The sequence below is a fragment of the Gaeumannomyces tritici genome (genome assembly GCF_000145635.1).
Source record: "Gaeumannomyces tritici R3-111a-1 unplaced genomic scaffold supercont2.5, whole genome shotgun sequence".
Classification (NCBI taxonomy): domain Eukaryota; kingdom Fungi; phylum Ascomycota; class Sordariomycetes; order Magnaporthales; family Magnaporthaceae; genus Gaeumannomyces; species Gaeumannomyces tritici.
In genome coordinates, this window is record NW_008804549.1 from 2,045,633 (window position 1) to 2,061,675 (window position 16,043).

Genomic DNA, 16,043 nt, shown 5'->3' on the forward strand with positions numbered 1-16,043 from the left:
GACAAAATCGTTGAGACCGCAAAATCAATTTTTTCCTACCAACTCCACCGCCCTCAATCCAACCCACGCACAACAAAGCCTCACAACGATGTCTAAAGAGTTTTCCACGCCTAAAAAAGCACGCGTGCAAGCCGTATGCGATTTCCTTGATACAGAAAAGCGTCCCTACAGTTACAATGCCGTCTACGATGGTTAGCCCCTTAGATTTTAGCCCCTTTTTTTTTTGCGGTCTCAACGATTTTGTCATGGGGGTGACAGTGTTTCTGTCTGAACGGCCGGTGTGCACAAGCGTGGAATGGGGCACTCGACAGGGGGAGCAGGAGCCAGTGCGCTGCCGACAGAGATTCGTTCGAACTGAGCTCGATGAATGAGCTAGGGGAGGACCCCCAGAGCCACCACCTCCTCCTCCTCGAGTCTTTTTTCACGGGACCGGGGTCGGGGAGGGGTGTGTGGGATGTGAGGGTGGACGGGGAGGGATGCCTAGCAGAGGTCTGGTCTCGCCCTACCCGCCGCCTGCCTGTGCTTGCAGCGAGTTGTTGCAGTCAGTGTGTGTGCTTTCCGTTTCTTTTACTTGAGCAGAACAACCTCCACCCACAACCCACCCACTAGGCTCAGCAGGTCAAGGCTGGTACATACAGGGGCAGCACAGGTTCCTTGCGGCAACCTACCCAAGCGCAGGCCCGCCTAAAGCGCCGCTATCTGTCTACTGGGTGGGGACAGCTGCAATCGTAACAGCAACATGAACCTTGCAGCGTGGAGCCAGCACCCAGGCCGCAAAAGAAGAAAAATATCAGCACGCACGGCGAGGTGTGCGCCACTAAAGAGCAGCTACCACGGATACGACGTAGCAAAGGCAGTGGCACGGAAATCACAGGGCGACCAGACTAGACGTAGGCGCGGCTTGCTCAGCGCGCATGCAATGCAGCATGGAGCCAGCACCGTCAAGACCAGACGGCGATTCCCCTTCCCCGGGTCATAGCATCCAGGTTTGCTGTACACAGTAGGGATTGAGGACTACAGACTACAGGCAGCGGGGCCGAGGGCACGGGGGTGTGGGTGTTTGGGTCGGTGTTTTGCTCATGGCCAGTGCTTGCACAGTCCACCGTCACATCATCGAGTCGAGCAGGCTGATGACCGCACCTTGAGCTGCCGCCGGAAACAAAGCAAAAAAATTGACAGCAAGGAAAGGGCATGCAGCGCCCAGCAGCATACAAGGGACAGGCAGGGAGCGCACAATGGATGATGAATCGAGGAACGGCAAGGTGCCCCGGCCAAGCACGCCTGTGCAGGCCGAACGAAGGCCCTTTCATCACATATTCCGGCGGGCGGGGGCTGGGGTGCGGCTACGCAAGGGCAGGGGCGTCATCGGCGCTCGTCTCAAAGCGCTCGATGGACATGCAATACGTCTACAGAGGGGCCACGCCGAGCACCTCATCATCGACGCGGCGTCCCCCTGTCCAAGGCGGGACTTGGTCGGCGATCAATTGGCTGCGGGCAAGACCAACAAACAATCAACGACAACAAGACCAAGAACAGAGGTGTACATTTACACGCCTGCACCTGCACACGCACGCACACGCACACCTTGCTGGGCTGCCCATCATGCCGTCGTGTTCTAGCCACTGTAACCTGCCGGCCGGCTGCTTATCCGTTCGGTATTCCTAAATAGCCTCCAAGTAGAGTTAACGAGGACTTGGCGGTACGGACGGAAAGAGGTCTAGGTAGAGGTCTAGTTAGCGTGTCCGCGTCATTTTCTGTTTCCTGCTTCTTTATATAGCTCCGCTAAAAGCCCCCGAGTCTTATCGCTGACTCGCGGGGAGTTTGTGTATAAGGTCCCGTGCCGTGGTACATTGGCAGTCCTATCTATTCCCTAGCCACGAAATACCGCCACAGAGCAAAGTCATCACAACTAAGTCTAACAAGAACCCGAGGCCAACCTATCGTAATCAGAATACAAGAAACGATTGCCCTTGATCCGGGGCGCATTATTGCTTGTTTGGAAAGCCACAGATGCTACTGGTCAAATCGCCGGTCCCATTGGACAAAACAGCCTGCGAGGAAACCTGGGGCCGAAACGGCCGTGGGACGTGGACAAGGGGGAGCAGAGCCCTCCAATGAAGCGACAACAGGGCGAGAGATAGCGAAAGAAAGAAAAACACCAATCTCTGACCGACTGAAGAGGACAGCGCAACACTGGCTCACGGCCGGTCGGCTGGCGGGCCAGCCGGGGGGGCGCGGGGGTGCGTTTGGTGACCCCGTGATCGTGCAACAACAGGGGGGCGGCGCGGGCTTGCCAGACGCATCGAATAAGAAATGTGCGTGCTCGCCTCCCCCTTGTCGTTATTTTTTTTTTCATCATCTTTGGGACAGGTGGTGTGATGATTTGTCCTCACGCGTGCCCTAGCTAGGCGGCATGGAATGCTGTCGTCCTCTGCTCTGGCACCTCGGTGCTCCCCAACAAGAACCGGATGACATTGCAACAGGAACGTTGGCTGGTTGACGTTGAGCGAAGAAAAAGGCACATTTACCCAGTACAGAGCGCGGCCGTCAGTCATCCTTCCGGGGGGTTGGACGGTCAGGTGGACGACGCCTCTGTTGATTCCTAGAGGTCAGGCTGATTTGTCCAGCATGCCGGCAAATCGCAGGCGGTGAGCGGCGTGGGAGTGCCAGGGACGACATCCAGGGAAGAACCCGTCACGTAATGCTGCCACAACTCGCCCTAGCCAAAAGGAGAAATAAAGGCAAAACAGCAAAGACAACGGGAGGCCAATAAGAAGTCACGGGGTGGCGCTGTTGTATCAATGTAGACAGACACGAAAAGAATCAATAAGGGGAGGTATGGTAGCGGGTGTGATGGAGGGTGAGTTGACAGGGACCGGCGCGGGGGTGGTAGCATAGCGTGATGAAAGTGTGCGGCAGGATGACGAGAAAGTGAAAGACACAATCAAAGAGGAAGCGAAGATAGATGGTGGATCAATTGACTTGGCAGCCTGATCACATCGTCGATGGCTTTTTGGCTTTCCTCTCCCGCTCTGAATTTTCGCATGCTGGTTCTAACCACCGCAGCATGGCAGATGTCTCCCGCTGTACAAACAAAACGCAAAAAAAAAGAAAAAAAGACGCAAGGCGAGAAAGCCGTGGCACCCCTCAAGCGTTAGTCGACAGCAGGCCTCGAAATGTCGCCATTGCGCCGCGTCGAGGGATTACCCTAGTCAGTTGCCCGCTTGTGGGAAAGTGGTAGGTAACCTAACCTGTAACCTCTCCCCTACGCCCTGCACCCAGGTCGGGCCCCTAGCAGGGGACATTGGACGCGGCCGTCCAGACTGATAGATCGAGGCCGGACTGGGCGCGGACTCCATCAACGTGGGGCACGCATGCAAGATAAGCCAACATCCACTACCCCCCTGCTCACCGGGCTGAAAACGCAGAGCTCGCAGGTAAGAGATAAAAGGAATAGAAATACGAAGAGAAGCGTAGGGATAGTGGCCGATAGACGGAGAGATAGATATGAACGGTCAGAGCTCCAGCAAGGGAACAGCTACCCACCTGCCCGATGTGCGCGGTCAAGACGACAGTATCACGCCTTAGCAGGGTCCACCTGAAGCGCTGGGCTGGGTCGGCGCTGCGATTTGATGTCAGGGATCAACTGGCTGTGTGTGAAAGCCAATGCCAACCCGCCAAGCGACCTAGCAACTTAATCCATCCATCAGCGCGAAAGGAGGAAGGGGAGAAAAAAAAAAAAAGGGAAAGGCAAAAGCCGAAGAGACACAGATGCACTAGAAAGCCAGGGGGAAAAAAAGAATGAAAAAAGAGCACTGAAAAAAAAAGGCGTCGCAAGAAACGCAGCCAGACTTGGGTCGATACAGCAATTTTCGCTTCCCCACATTTTCCCATCAAAGTCTGATAAAGAAGGACCCTCTGATCCTTCTCGGACTCTTTTTTTTTTTTCGATGTCTTGTAGACCACGTATCATGATGACCTTACCTAGTCTGTAACTCGCTGCTGCGAGGCCAAAAGCTTCACTCACCCCGTCTTGCCCAATGTCCGTCCATGCATCCAGCTCCGCTCGACACCCGCAGCCCATTTTTTTCTTTGATTTCTCTGGCTGCCCATGTTTCCGTATTCGGGTGCACGGAAGAGCCACTTGTACTTAGGTACCTATCTAGCGAAGCATCGAGTCCTCGGGACTGCCAGCCGGACAGCGCGAGAAAGCCCCGGCCAAAGAGAGAAGCGCTGGTCCGGAGCTTTACCGGCTACCCGGTGGGGTTTTCTGGTTGTTTTTTTTGTGCCTGGGCATACGTGCGCCCTGGATATGCCAGCGTTGCGCAAACATCCCGCGGCCGGAAGGAGGGGCGTGCGTGTTGAAAAGGGTGTGCCGAAGAGGGAAAGAGGGAGAGAAGCAGAGACAGACAGCGACGGAGAGAGGTCGGAGAGAGAACGACGTGCGTAAGGAAAATCATTGATGTCAGTCAGGTAACCCCCCTCGGCGCCGGCTGCGGGTCAAGCTCGCATCTTGGCCCAGCCCCCTTGCCTTGTCCTGCTCCGCCTGCCCCGACATCTTCCGAGCTCCAATCGACCCGGCGCTGCAGATCCTGTCTACCTCTGGAGTGTTTTTTTTCTTCTCTTTCTCTCTTTTTTCTCTCTTCCTCCTACCCTTGTCGTCTGTGCATGCCTCACGCCAGGGGGGCTTGAATCCGTCCATCCAACCCCTCTCATGGGAACGTGCTAGCCGGATGATTTTTTATTGGCAGTACCCACATCGGGGTATTTTTTTGGGTTTTAGATTTTAAACCTGCCATGGATAAGAAGAAACGGAGAATGGAAAAAAAAAGAGAGAGAAAAAAAGACCAAAAAAAAAAAAAGAACGCGCTTGGTACCAGCGAGCAGGCTATGGCGCGATGCCTCGACCTAATTCTGGACCAGGGACTCGATGATGATTAGATCCAGCCCAGGACGGGCCGAACGGCTCGCGGCGGGTTGGATTTCGAATTATGGACTCGAGGCTGACCGCCTCCGTCTCTTATCACATTTTGAGTTTCTGCGCAAGCGACAAGCCGCGCGTTTGGTTGGTGGGATGGATGCCCGCGGAGGCAAGATTCCCGCCGTCGAGAGTTTGCTGTCGCTGATGCTGATATCTGACATCTCGGCGCTCACCAGACCTGCCCGCCAAAGCGGCCGCCTAGATTACACGGTAGTGTACGGTTTAATTTCTTTGTCTAGGCTTCCAAGCCCGCATCCCCGCCAGATAATGTTTCGAAGTTGTGTGTCTTGTCAATTCGTCGATCCGCACTTGGCGCACAAGCTCCCGCTCTGCCCCGACATTCCGGCACCGGAGAGAGGCTTTGACTATCTGTGTTTCAGCAGACGGTCGAAGGCCAGGCTGAACCTTATAACCGAGGACCACGCACGGCCTTGAGGGAAGTCGCCTGGGCCATGTTGGCACGCCTGACGGGTATGGACGTGTCCTCGCCTGCTATTCGCGACAGCGTCTCAGCCCGCTCAATGCGCGTCCCGATAGGCGCGCCGGGTGCCCTAGGAGAGAGGGAAGAGGCACCTGTGGCCAGAACGCCCCCGACGAGCCGATCTCCCGTATCGAGATACGGCATTTCAGACGTGGGGCCAAGCAGGGTTTCACACATGAACGATCCGGGACTTCCGCCACCTGGGAAAGGGCCCAATTGCTGTCGAGGGACACACCGGTCGGGGCCGGGCGGGCGGGCGGTCGGTCGGTCGGACGGACGGGGAAATAGCTTGGTCGGACCGCTGGGATGGTATCGAGCAACTCCAACGATGCTGGGTCGCGTCTTAACGACGAGCGAATAATACATCAATTCATTACGTGTCCAAGGCATCATGGAACACACCTCCTTGGCCCTGTGCCCGCGGCCATTCCGACCGTCTTCCAGGCCACGGGGGCTCTCGAAGAGTCTTCGTTGGCTTGGTTGGCTTCGCCGAGGTAGAAAAAGAGTCGGGTTCGTGCAGGGCCGTGTCCGTCCGGAACCGCTTAATGGGAGTAGCAGAATGGGGGTGTGGGGGTTGCCAACAAGTGGGGTTCGCGGCATGGAAGCAAATCCCGGTCGCGACGGAAAACGCCCATGCTCCACTTTCCCACGCTGGTATGTGGGACCAGGGCGGGGGAGCTCCCAGGCGGGGCAAACCCCCCCTCTCTCAGCTGCTTTTTTTTCTTGGTCGAGCGCGATAGCAAACCTCCATTAGAAAAAGAAAAAAAAAGGTCGAAAAAAAAGCTGGCCCAATGTACAAGAAAATGTGGCGGGTCATTTCGAGGCGCACCCCTACATGGTAGCGTTTTCTCATCGCTGTGGAACCAGGATGCAACTGCACCGCACAATGCGTGATTAGCCTTTTGCTTCTTGCAAGACAAAGCGCCTGAGATTGATGGAGTCGGCCCCCTCATCTGCGTCCTTTTGCGACGGCGGGAGGGGGTGGCTTGCAGTGCCTTTGCCCAGCTGGACACCGTACCCAAGGACAGGACAGGACAGGACAGGACAGAGCCGCCTCGGCCGTGAGCCATCGTCAGCTTCCACAAAAGACCAAGCCAGGGAGCCGAGCTAGACAGGGGGGTTTGGTTGATGGGCTCCGGAAGGTTTGGGCGAAGGCTTGCTGCCTCTCGATCCGGATCGCCGCCACCGCCCCTTCGGTTCACCCCCCCATCGGCTCGTCGTTCATCGTCTCCGCTAGTGTAGATGGGCACTGAGAAAGGATGAAGCACCAGAAGGACACCCCGGACCTGTGGGATTCGGAGCGACTGTTGTTTGATAGTCCTCGATGACTCGTCCTACGCTGTGGCCTTGGCACGTCGACGTCTGAGCGAATGGGGAATAGGCATCGCCCCTCTTGGCCTCTCTTACCGCGTTCGACCGGCCCTATCGGACGCTTGATCCGGTCTGATGAGGCAAGCCGAAGCGGATGGGATGATTTGGTGTGTGTGCGTGTGCGCTAACGGAGATCGGGCTGTGGCACTTTAGCGCCCTGCTCCAGCCCCCCTCGACGCCGTTTCTTTCCTTACTTTTCCCGCCTCGTGTTTCCCAGACACCGCTCGGCCAGCTAAGCTTTTCGATCCTCCACGACAGTGCCATCTTTCCCCTTTCGGGGCGGGCTTCTAGGCCACGGTCTATCTGTGGAGTGGGGTGGGTTTCAAAGGGGGCCCGTTTCGACTTCCGGGCTGGGCATGAACGGCGGCGGCTGAAAGTACCACAGTCACAGTGCTTTTCCAACCATCAAAACAGATTTTTTTTTTGTTTGTTTCCTTTTTCTCCCCGCCATCCAGGCTTTGCTCTTGGGAGTTTGTCATGGCTGGCCAATAAAGAGCCATTGATCGAACATGCCGCGTGCTTCAAGATCAGTGCTGATATGCAGCTCATGCAATCGGCCAACGAGGACGCTCAACTTGCAGCCAGGAGGTGGACGGTGACGTGGTGATCGCACCGTGGCAATCGGGTGTTTTCGCTGCTCGCCATATTAGCTTACCATGATTGATGTGACTTACCGGCCCAAGCTTGCCGGGGCAGCCCCTGGCCAGAGATAGAGAGAGGACGACAGCCGGGGAACCTTAAATTTAGGTCAGAGGTCAAAGCCGAAACCATCACAGCACTCTGGCACCGTCCACCCAAGACATCGGTTTCGCAGAAGCTTGCTCAACCCAGTCCCGAGGCCCCCCATTACAGCCGGGGAAGACAGCCGTTGCATATGCAGTTGCTAATGGGGAGGGAGCTGATGGCTGGCGGCAGAGGGGAAGAGGGGAAGCGAGGTAGCACCCAAGGAGCAGGCAGGAACTTAGAGTTGGATTCGGCATTTCCTAGCCCCCCTCGGCTCTTTGGCTTTCCTCGACGTTACGCCCGCCAGATTCTCACTCGCTGCCTGAGCGACATCAAGACACATACATTCAACATTACACGGTTCATATCTGGTGGTTCTTTTTTTTCTGGGGCCGAGACCCGCTGGCGTCCAAGCTTCGCTTAGGTTGACTGGGGCTCCGGTTTATCTTGTCAGGCCGTCTGCGGCCAGAAAATCGAAACGGGTCCGCATGCGTTTTTCGCTCATGGTTTGGCTCAATGTTCTGCCTTCTCGTCCATGTCAGGTAAGCAGACACAATAAGAGAAGGTGACGCTTTCCGGCCGGCATCAAATCTGGACGGCGTTGATAGGCCAGAATCCCAGAATCCCAGATCCCCTATCAGTCCGCATGGCTTGATATCACCCTCCTGTACAGTCCCCGACTGACGCAGCAACACGCACGTCGGGAAGGGTTAGGGAGGAAGAGAGGCTGCGGGGGGTTCGCTGTGGGAGATAAGCCGGCGTCTCTCAAACGGCCGGCCGCGGCTGACCGACGTCGACCCGCCGCTGGGGACCACCCGGCACGACAGAACTGGCTACTCGAGACCGCTGAAGGGCGGTTTCTTCTTGTCGTTATCGCCTGCGTGCCCCGTCATGCACACACCTCACCCACCACCAGGAAGACGCATCCACCCGGGATTTCGCACCCGGACAATGAAACGGATAGCCGCCCGAGAGAGAGCCTGTGCCTGTGCCTCGCAACGAGGTGGCGCTTTTACTAGTATCGTCGGCCACCCATCGTTACACGGCAGATGGGCACTGCATTAAGTGACATTACACACCTGCCATGCTTCCGGCAGGCAGGCAGGCAGGCAGGCAGGGCAGGGCAAGAGATAGGTATCGGTCATTCTCAATCCAAGCCACGCCAAGCCATGCCAATGGCCGTTTGCCCGGTGTGCTCTGGCTGTGCTGTGTGCTACTGTGCGGTTTGCTCTCTTCGCTACCCGTACCAGAAATGGCCATCTTTCACATGTTACAAAACCGCCTCTTTTTGCCTCCCTATCAGGGTACAGCCAGCACCTCAATGTATCTGTGGCCACCCCCTCCACCGCGTGCGGCGAAACTCAGCCCACCCGTCAGGGTTACCGCCTTTGGAAGTCCCGAGAGTGTGAGGACCCCTGGATCTTTTTTTATTATTCCTTTATTTTTTATGGCTGGACGGCGGGTGTCCATGTCTGTAAAAAACGGCTGGCACCTTCTGTCCTCCTCAGGACCGCCGATCATCGACCGGTCGCCACGTCGAGGAGGAGGATGTACACCTCCGACTCCCTGCAGTTTTGATATGCCTACCTACCTACCTAGATACACACACAAACACCTTCTTCTATGCACACCCACCACCCACCCACCATCCTCGGCAAGCCTTCCTTCCACGATGCCGCAAGCCGTCGGCCAGGAACTTGGTCTGGTTGGACGACGTGGTTGTTTCGACCTGCATGCATAACCATCTCGTTGCATCTCGTGTCCTTTGCCACCCAGTTCGAGAAGGGGAGGGCGGCGCGTTGCCCTGCAAGCCACCGCTTCACCGGTCGCCTTTGCGCCAAGCGGTCCTTGGCGGGTGTGGGCACAGTAGTAACTGCAGCCGGGGCTAGCCCAATATATGCCGTATACGGCTTGGCGTCCCATGCTACATACATGCCCATCTACCTATCTTCTCACATATCACGTATGCAGCCCATACGGCATGAGTACCACCTCTTGTACAGAGGCCTTGGTCTCGACGACCTAAACCCCGAAGCTGATCCAGAAGTACGTTCCCATCATGTACGTATGCCATTCCATGAGGCAGGCAGGGGCGGGAGCTTCCCCGTTTCAGTCAAGAATCCCGAACCCAGCCCCTCCTCCTCCCTCTCTCCTGCAGATCCGCGCAATCATCTCGGCGGCCGACGCGCCAAGGCGAATAAAACAGAAACATGAATCCCACCACACCCACCACCAAGACAGAACGCCCGGGAATTGGATATACAAAGGCGGGGGTCTGGCCCTCCCCCTCCCCCTGCCATCGCGCGCACGCATCCGTGGATGGCGGCCGGTTTTGGGCGCCCGGGTGGGTGCGGTCAACCGTTGTTGCGTCGTCTTGCGTAATGCGCGACCAAGGCAAGCTCATTCGTTCATCAAACCCCCTTTTGGTCTCGTTTCCCCTCTTTGAAAGTTGACTGGCTCAACCTCGACTGCCCTCTCTACCGGCCGGAAACCATTATCAGATCCCAATTTCCAAAGAGGAGGGGGTCCTGCATAAAATAGCAACCGCAGCGCGCAGGGCGGCCGGTCTGGGCCTGCCGGGGGAAACACGTTGATATTGCGTCACGGTTCACCCCCTCTCTCTATCGGTAGCCCGCCGGCTTTTTGTCCCCTTGACCCCGGCCCTCCAACAAGAGAAAACCTGCATGGACCGGAGAAGGGCTCTCTGGGACCGCTGTGCCAGAACGGCTTGTTCATTCAAAATCCTCCCCCCGTGCAGGACTGCGTGCAGGCGGGGACTCGCATCGCCTGGGGCTCTGATAGATAACTGTGTTTGGGGACACTGCATCTTTCCAGGCGCCGCCGTGAAACCCCCTCTTAGGGAACGCGCCATGAGGGCCTATCTTTAAACAGGGTAGTGGACCAAAACCCGCATTTGACGGCGCGCGCGCGGGGGCAATGGTCGCTGTCATCAACGCCACCATGAAGCACGGCATGGAAACACAGCCGAGAGCGCTGCGTTGACGGGCAGGGCTGGCTCGCGGCTGCCGGCAGGACTTGGGACACAGCACACATCACCGAGTAGCCTTGTGGGGCCTTTGCTCGGCGCTCATTGTTTCGAGATAGCTGTGTTTGGGGCCGCCCGTTGCCTATCTCTCTACCCTCTCGGGGCAAAGGCGACCTCGGGCGGAAGACGGAAGCTCGCGCAGTACATGGTTTTGTTTGGCGCAACAGCCCTGACGTCCCGGACAGAAACCTCGCCGGCATTGCTAGCATCCCCGGGCCTCACCTCGAATCCCAGTTCCTCCGAGACCCTCTTGGAGACCGACTCCCGGACTTTGGCCATGTCGTCATCCTTGTGGCACATGTAATCAAAGCAGTGCACGTGTATCATTGGCAGCTCCGTCTTTGTCCGAGGCGAGAAGAGTGCCTCGTGCCCTGCGTAAAGCCCCCTGAAGCTACCAAGGAACGTGATTGCTAGGGCTGGGAGGTTCATGACGTAGTGCGATATCGTCGGCGGTAAGGGGACGCGCTTCGTCTGCGGTTTCGGTGCCGTCGCACGCTCACTGCGGCGGAATTTGGGTCCTGGTAGGGTCACCGTTACACACTCGCCCTGCGAAGACGCTCTCATTACATCGTCCGCCGCGAATCTGATGAAGTCTTTGGCGTCCCGGTTGAACGGCCGCACGTATTGATGCGCCTAGGGTCGAGGCCTGTTAGCTAGCCATATTGGTGCCACTGGAGAGTGTCGTGGTATTCGTAGCGAGCCATGTAGAGTGCGACATGCGCCATGATCCACGGCTTCATACTAACCTTGTTTTGCTTGGCGGCCCGCTCCATGACGCGATAGCTTTCCGGGTTCTTGTCGTTTGCCCAGACGAAAACACCCCTTTTGCCCGCCGGGATGGCAAAGGGACCAATGCCGGCGAATGCATCGCAGAGCACCTCGCCCGGCTGGACGAGTTCAAAGATGCGCTTGTGTTCCTGGTCGAGCTTGCTGTTCCAGTAAACCTTGCTGTAATCGAATTTATACGTGCATCCGGCCTCTTTCACCTCGACGTTTAGATCGTCTGGCCCGAACAGGACCTCGTAGTTGAAGGTCCTGAACTCAGACTCGGTGCCCACGTTGGAGATCTTGTTGATGACGGTACGAATGTGGTTGTTCTTTTCACCAATCACCTGTCCGATAATGTGCTTGTACGGCTCGAAGTCCTTGCGTAGATTCAGGTGGGCTATGATTGTGAGTTTCGGCTCGGGATACAGACAGTTGCGTGCGCAGAGCATATGGCCTGAGAGGAGGGTCGCTTACCAACGTGGCCTACACAATTGTAGGATGTTGGGATATCCTCCGCATATTCCTCAGGGAGTATCGAACTGAGGATTTCATCTGCGTTCGTCAGCACTTCTCTGGACCGCCATGATCCTGGCCTGGCCCATCTAGCGCGCGGGGGGCCTACAACTCACGGGAATTCCAGAAATCGTAGCCGATCTTGAGTTCATAGGACACCACGTTCAGATCGTCCTTCTCGACACCCTCCTTCAAGACCTCGCCCCAGGTCTCGGGTGCTGTGGTTGCAAGAAAAAAACGAGTTAGTATTTTGAACAAAAAAAAGGTTAATGTACAAATAGACTGAGTTCTTGAATAGGAACCCTCATGCAGCACGACCTTACCAGTCGCACTAATGCCCGGCCTCAGGAGAATGCACTTCCTCCCTGCTGCGGCCAGTGAAGGGTCCGGATGCGGAAAGATAGAAGAGAGTCTCGACACACGAAGAAGATCCTTGCTCTTCTCCAGGGCCTTCTGGTACGGCCCGATCTTTTTGGGCTCCTTCACGGCCGCGGCGGCGATGTTGAAAGTCTTGTCAAACAGGGCCTTGTTCAGCCGCCCGGCCGACCGCACTATTGGAGGCTTGATCATGTTCATGTCTGCGGCCCTTGCGCCCGTAGCAGCTTGATCGTCAGCAGCGGCCATTGTCAGAGTCGTGGGGATGAGTGGGTGGGTGAGTGAGGGGATACAGGCTGACCTCGACAGATACCGCGCGCAGCCCACGCAGAAGAGTCATGAGCACCACCCGGCGAATGTGGTTGGTTGGGTTGGGTGAGAGAGGCAAAACCCGCGAGGCTGATTGGGGGGTTGATTTTGGACCCACATCAAACATCAGCCATCATTTAGCGCTGCCGACGACGCCAATCGTAGTACTTTAGAAAGTACAAGGCTGAGACTAGGCTCGATTTAATACGGATATGATGATGTCACTTCCTACTTCGGTCAAACCTAACACTTCCCCATGTGCTTCCCGATACTGGCGGATGCTGCATTTCCGACATCACCGTATAAACTAAATATCGTCTATCATGTCTAAGAAACGCACTATCGACTCCTTCTTTCCGTCGGCCTCCAAAAAGCAGCGAAAGACTCGGGAGGACGAGAAGCAAAAACCTGTAAGTGAAGGTCGGGCGATGTAAAAGATACAACATGAATGCTAAGGTACCAAAACATCACGTCGAGGATGTGCGGTACACGAAGCACCCGGCCTATCCGCTCCCAATTCCCGAACTCCCAGGGGCCATCAGCCTGGAGCTCTGTTCCCTGCCTGCCAGGCCACCCCGGGTCATCAATGACCGGCCGGAGCTGGACTTGCTCTATTTCCAGCCATTCCTCTCCTCACACGCATCCAAGGCGCTATTCGAGTTTCTGAGGGCCAATCTTCCCTTCTACAGGGTTGAGTACGATATCAAGCGTGGTGGCATCCAGACCCATATCCGCACGCCTAGGTATTCCACCAGCGCCGCTCCCGTCTCGCAATCTTGTTTCCAGACTCTGACTGCTACCCTTCGTAGATACACAACCGTCTTCGGCCTGGACGACACAAGTTGCTTTGATGAGCACGAGGACGTGGTGGATGCGAAGACGGACATGAAGGTCTCCGCGGGCGCGCAAGCGAGGTATGCGCCGCGGCCGATTCCCAAATGCCTCAACGACCTCCGCGTCGCATGCGAGGCAGCAACCGACTGCAAGTTCAACTTCTGCCTTGTCAACTACTATGCGTCAGGCGCGGATAGCATCTCATTCCACAGCGACGATGAGCGCTTCCTTGGCCCTGACCCGCTCATCGCCTCCCTGAGCCTCGGGGCCCAAAGGGATTTTTTGCTGAAGCACAAACCGGTAACGCCTGGAGCGGCGGGCTTAACGGGCATAGACATGGAAGCGACGCAGCTGAAGCTGCCTCTGGCTAGCGGGGACATGATATTGATGAGGGGAAAGACGCAAGCCAACTGGCTGCACTCGATCCCAAAGCGCACGGGGAAAAATCAGCTGGACGGGGGCCGGATCAACATCACCTTCAGGAGAGCCATGATCAAGGCTGGAACAGACAACTACTACAACTATAATGTAGGCAATGGCGCTATGTACTTATGGGACAAGGCTGCTAAGGAAATGCGCGAGAATAAGCAATGAAATAGTAGTGACGGCGTAGCAGCCAACGGGGCATGCGTCTAAGTCTATGTGCACAGCCACCTCGGTGCTATTCGGGCTCCAGAATGTCGAGACGCCCGTCTACTATTTGCCGAATCGCATCTTTGCGCTGGCGTAGTTCTGCAGGCCGCGGAGGAAGACTTGGTATCCCACGCCTTGGTTGTCTTGGACGTGGAACACCTCGGTCAGCCGGATCTGCCAAGGGGGGTAGCCCTGGAGCTCGACGTGGGGGCTAAAGAGGATGAGGAGGTCGGGCTCGCCCATAACACTCTCCGACAGCTCCGCATCGACGAGGTCGATGCTTATATCGACAGGCGACATCTTAGACCGCTGCGCCATCTCGGTCAACGTCTTGGTAAGATCGACTATCGAGTCACGCCCGTCCTCAGCCGAGAGCAGAAGAACCGAGAGGTGCTTGGCGTCCTCGCTGCCGACATGCTCTGCGAGCGGGGCCGACTCGATGGCCTGTGTGTGTGGCGCCTGGAGGGTCAGGGCCGGGTGGTTCCGCCCGTAGTAGGCTGCGAGTTTTTGCGAGACGACACGGTGCACTTGGGGCATGTAACCCTTCAGGACTCCTGCGCGAAGAAGACGGCCAAAGTCAGAACAGCCTCGCGTTTCGGGCAGAGGCCTGCTGGAGCGGCGGGCGACTGAGACAACGTAACAACGTACCTGTTCGCTCGTAGACGGAGAGTAGCGGTATCCCGGCGCATGCGCACCAGGCCGCAATGTCGGCAACCTCATTTACCAGCCGCTCGAGCTCCGAGCCGCCCCTGGCACTGTCGTCGAGGCGCAGGATCACACTCAGGTGCTGCGGGATCCTCTGGAGACCCTTGACGTCGCCCTCGATGATCTCTGGCGTGTGGTGGTGGTATGACAGAATAGAGCGCGTCCGGTCCTTGAGGAAATGGTACACCTGTCGAGTCCTAATGTAGAGGGAGAAAACCGTGTGGATCAAGACGTAGAAGAAGAGGTGCAGCTGGTTGGCAAGAAAGCGACGAACACCGAGGACCGACGGGCGCCTAGCTTTGCTCCTTGCATCGAGAGTGTCCGCGGGCCTCTTAGGGAGATACGGCTATTCGAGTGGGCGTGGACGGGAATGTCAGTTCTGCAGCTCCCTTGCTCTGACATGACGTTGGCGTGGAAACCCCTGCCAGCGCAGCCCGTGTACCGATGGGAGCTTGAGCTTACCTCGATCAACTTGAGCCGTTCCTGGGGGGTCATCAACTTGCCACCGGCCTTGTCATCGCGCCGGTAGCGGGCGGTATCCGCAGCCTGCGTGGGCATGTTTGTGGAGAAGAGGAGGCAGCGCCGGGCAGCCCTGCAGTCGAAGGTAGAGAAGGGAACAGATGGTGGACGGGTTGAGAAATTGTGCAGAGCGACGACCTGGGGAGGTGCAGATGCCAGCGCGTGCGAATATGGATGACTTAACAAGAAATGAAGCGAGCGAGCGTGGTAAGGAATCGGCTGCGGGAGTTACGTAGCATGATGGGATGCCATGCCGCCCAACCTGCTTCCAAGGTGGTGCAATGTCAGACCAAGTTCGTGGGTGCCCCAGCTTGGCATCAATCAGCCTGGCTGGATGGATTTCGGAAAGAGGTGTCCTTGGCTCTTGGCCTCGATTAGACCGGGGCCATTGTGCGCTAGCATTTGATCGAATGAAGGAAGCCGCCAGCAGCCTCAGTGGACTCCCGGCCCCCGCTTCACCACCGCCCAGAGGCAGTCACGTCCTGGGGACTGGCCCAATCACGACTCGTCCAGCCGTGTGTGTGGTTCATGCCAGCAGCCACACCTGTCCACGCAACCACACCACAAGTCCGCGACTAACAGCCGACGACAGCCCTTCCCGCGACCGTCCCTTTTCGGCCTTTGCATAGCCTGCCATTGGGGAAAGCGCAGCGACGGCCCGCCATCTTGGTCGTGCGAGCTTCACGATCCATCCTACCCAGAGCAACTCCATCGTCATCGCTGGCCGATACCAGCTTCCCTGCGCGCGCGGCCCCCGCCGCGTCGAACCGCATCCCCCCCCCCCC

At 57.0% G+C, this 16,043-nt stretch overlaps 6 protein-coding genes across 6 annotated transcripts; 2 read left to right on the forward strand and 4 right to left on the reverse strand.

Annotated features, from left to right (window-relative positions):
- Positions 1-1,235: 1,235 nt before the first annotated feature.
- GGTG_09676 (hypothetical protein) lies at positions 1,236-1,619 on the forward strand (the record flags this gene model as incomplete). Its single annotated transcript, XM_009227531.1, has 1 exon — positions 1,236-1,619. The coding sequence occupies one exon, from the start codon at positions 1,236-1,238 to the stop codon at positions 1,617-1,619; it is 384 nt and encodes a 127-aa protein (XP_009225795.1).
- Positions 1,620-3,577: 1,958 nt separating this feature from the next.
- On the reverse strand, positions 3,578-4,113 carry GGTG_09677 (hypothetical protein; the record flags this gene model as incomplete). Its single annotated transcript, XM_009227532.1, has 2 exons — positions 3,578-3,686; positions 4,028-4,113. The coding sequence occupies 2 exons, from the start codon at positions 4,111-4,113 to the stop codon at positions 3,578-3,580; spliced, it is 195 nt and encodes a 64-aa protein (XP_009225796.1).
- A 910-nt stretch (positions 4,114-5,023) lies between these two features.
- GGTG_09678 (hypothetical protein) lies at positions 5,024-5,852 on the reverse strand (the record flags this gene model as incomplete). The annotated part of the gene is made up of 3 exons (XM_009227533.1): positions 5,024-5,179; positions 5,409-5,532; positions 5,698-5,852. 3 exons carry the CDS (start codon positions 5,850-5,852, stop codon positions 5,024-5,026), a joined length of 435 nt encoding a protein of 144 aa, XP_009225797.1.
- Positions 5,853-9,104: 3,252 nt separating this feature from the next.
- On the reverse strand, positions 9,105-12,674 carry GGTG_09679 (tRNA (guanine-N(1)-)-methyltransferase). The gene is made up of 5 exons (XM_009227534.1): positions 12,207-12,674; positions 12,000-12,101; positions 11,845-11,922; positions 11,349-11,767; positions 9,105-11,235 (listed from the first exon to the last, which is right to left on the reverse strand). The coding sequence occupies exons 1-5, from the start codon at positions 12,505-12,507 to the stop codon at positions 10,693-10,695; spliced, it is 1,443 nt and encodes a 480-aa protein (XP_009225798.1). The 5' UTR covers positions 12,508-12,674; the 3' UTR covers positions 9,105-10,692.
- Positions 12,675-12,707: 33 nt separating this feature from the next.
- GGTG_09680 (DNA repair family protein) lies at positions 12,708-14,054 on the forward strand. Its single transcript, XM_009227535.1, has 2 exons — positions 12,708-13,310; positions 13,377-14,054. The coding sequence occupies exons 1-2, from the start codon at positions 13,012-13,014 to the stop codon at positions 13,993-13,995; spliced, it is 918 nt and encodes a 305-aa protein (XP_009225799.1). The 5' UTR covers positions 12,708-13,011; the 3' UTR covers positions 13,996-14,054.
- Positions 13,863-15,647, reverse strand: GGTG_09681 (hypothetical protein). The gene is made up of 3 exons (XM_009227536.1): positions 15,202-15,647; positions 14,683-15,085; positions 13,863-14,588 (listed from the first exon to the last, which is right to left on the reverse strand). The coding sequence occupies exons 1-3, from the start codon at positions 15,295-15,297 to the stop codon at positions 14,098-14,100; spliced, it is 990 nt and encodes a 329-aa protein (XP_009225800.1). The 5' UTR covers positions 15,298-15,647; the 3' UTR covers positions 13,863-14,097.
- Positions 15,648-16,043: the final 396 nt, after the last annotated feature.

What these genes read in the sequence shown, in the direction of transcription:
- GGTG_09680 (XM_009227535.1), top strand. Translation starts at nt 13,012, where the DNA reads ATGAATGCTAAGGTACCAAAACATCACGTCGAGGATGTGCGGTACACG. An exon ending in ACCCATATCCGCACGCCTAG is followed by an intron (nt 13,311 to 13,376) that starts GTATTCCACCAG and finishes TACCCTTCGTAG; the next exon opens with ATACACAACCGTCTTCGGCC.
- GGTG_09681 (XM_009227536.1), bottom strand. Translation starts at nt 15,297, where the DNA reads ATGCCCACGCAGGCTGCGGATACCGCCCGCTACCGGCGCGATGACAAG. An exon ending in AACGGCTCAAGTTGATCGAG is followed by an intron (nt 15,086 to 15,201) that starts GTAAGCTCAAGC and finishes CCACTCGAATAG; the next exon opens with CCGTATCTCCCTAAGAGGCC. An exon ending in CTCCGTCTACGAGCGAACAG is followed by an intron (nt 14,589 to 14,682) that starts GTACGTTGTTAC and finishes TTCTTCGCGCAG; the next exon opens with GAGTCCTGAAGGGTTACATG.
- GGTG_09679 (XM_009227534.1), bottom strand. Translation starts at nt 12,507, where the DNA reads ATGGCCGCTGCTGACGATCAAGCTGCTACGGGCGCAAGGGCCGCAGAC. An exon ending in GCCGGGCATTAGTGCGACTG is followed by an intron (nt 12,102 to 12,206) that starts GTAAGGTCGTGC and finishes TTGCAACCACAG; the next exon opens with CACCCGAGACCTGGGGCGAG. An exon ending in CTACGATTTCTGGAATTCCC is followed by an intron (nt 11,923 to 11,999) that starts GTGAGTTGTAGG and finishes TGACGAACGCAG; the next exon opens with ATGAAATCCTCAGTTCGATA.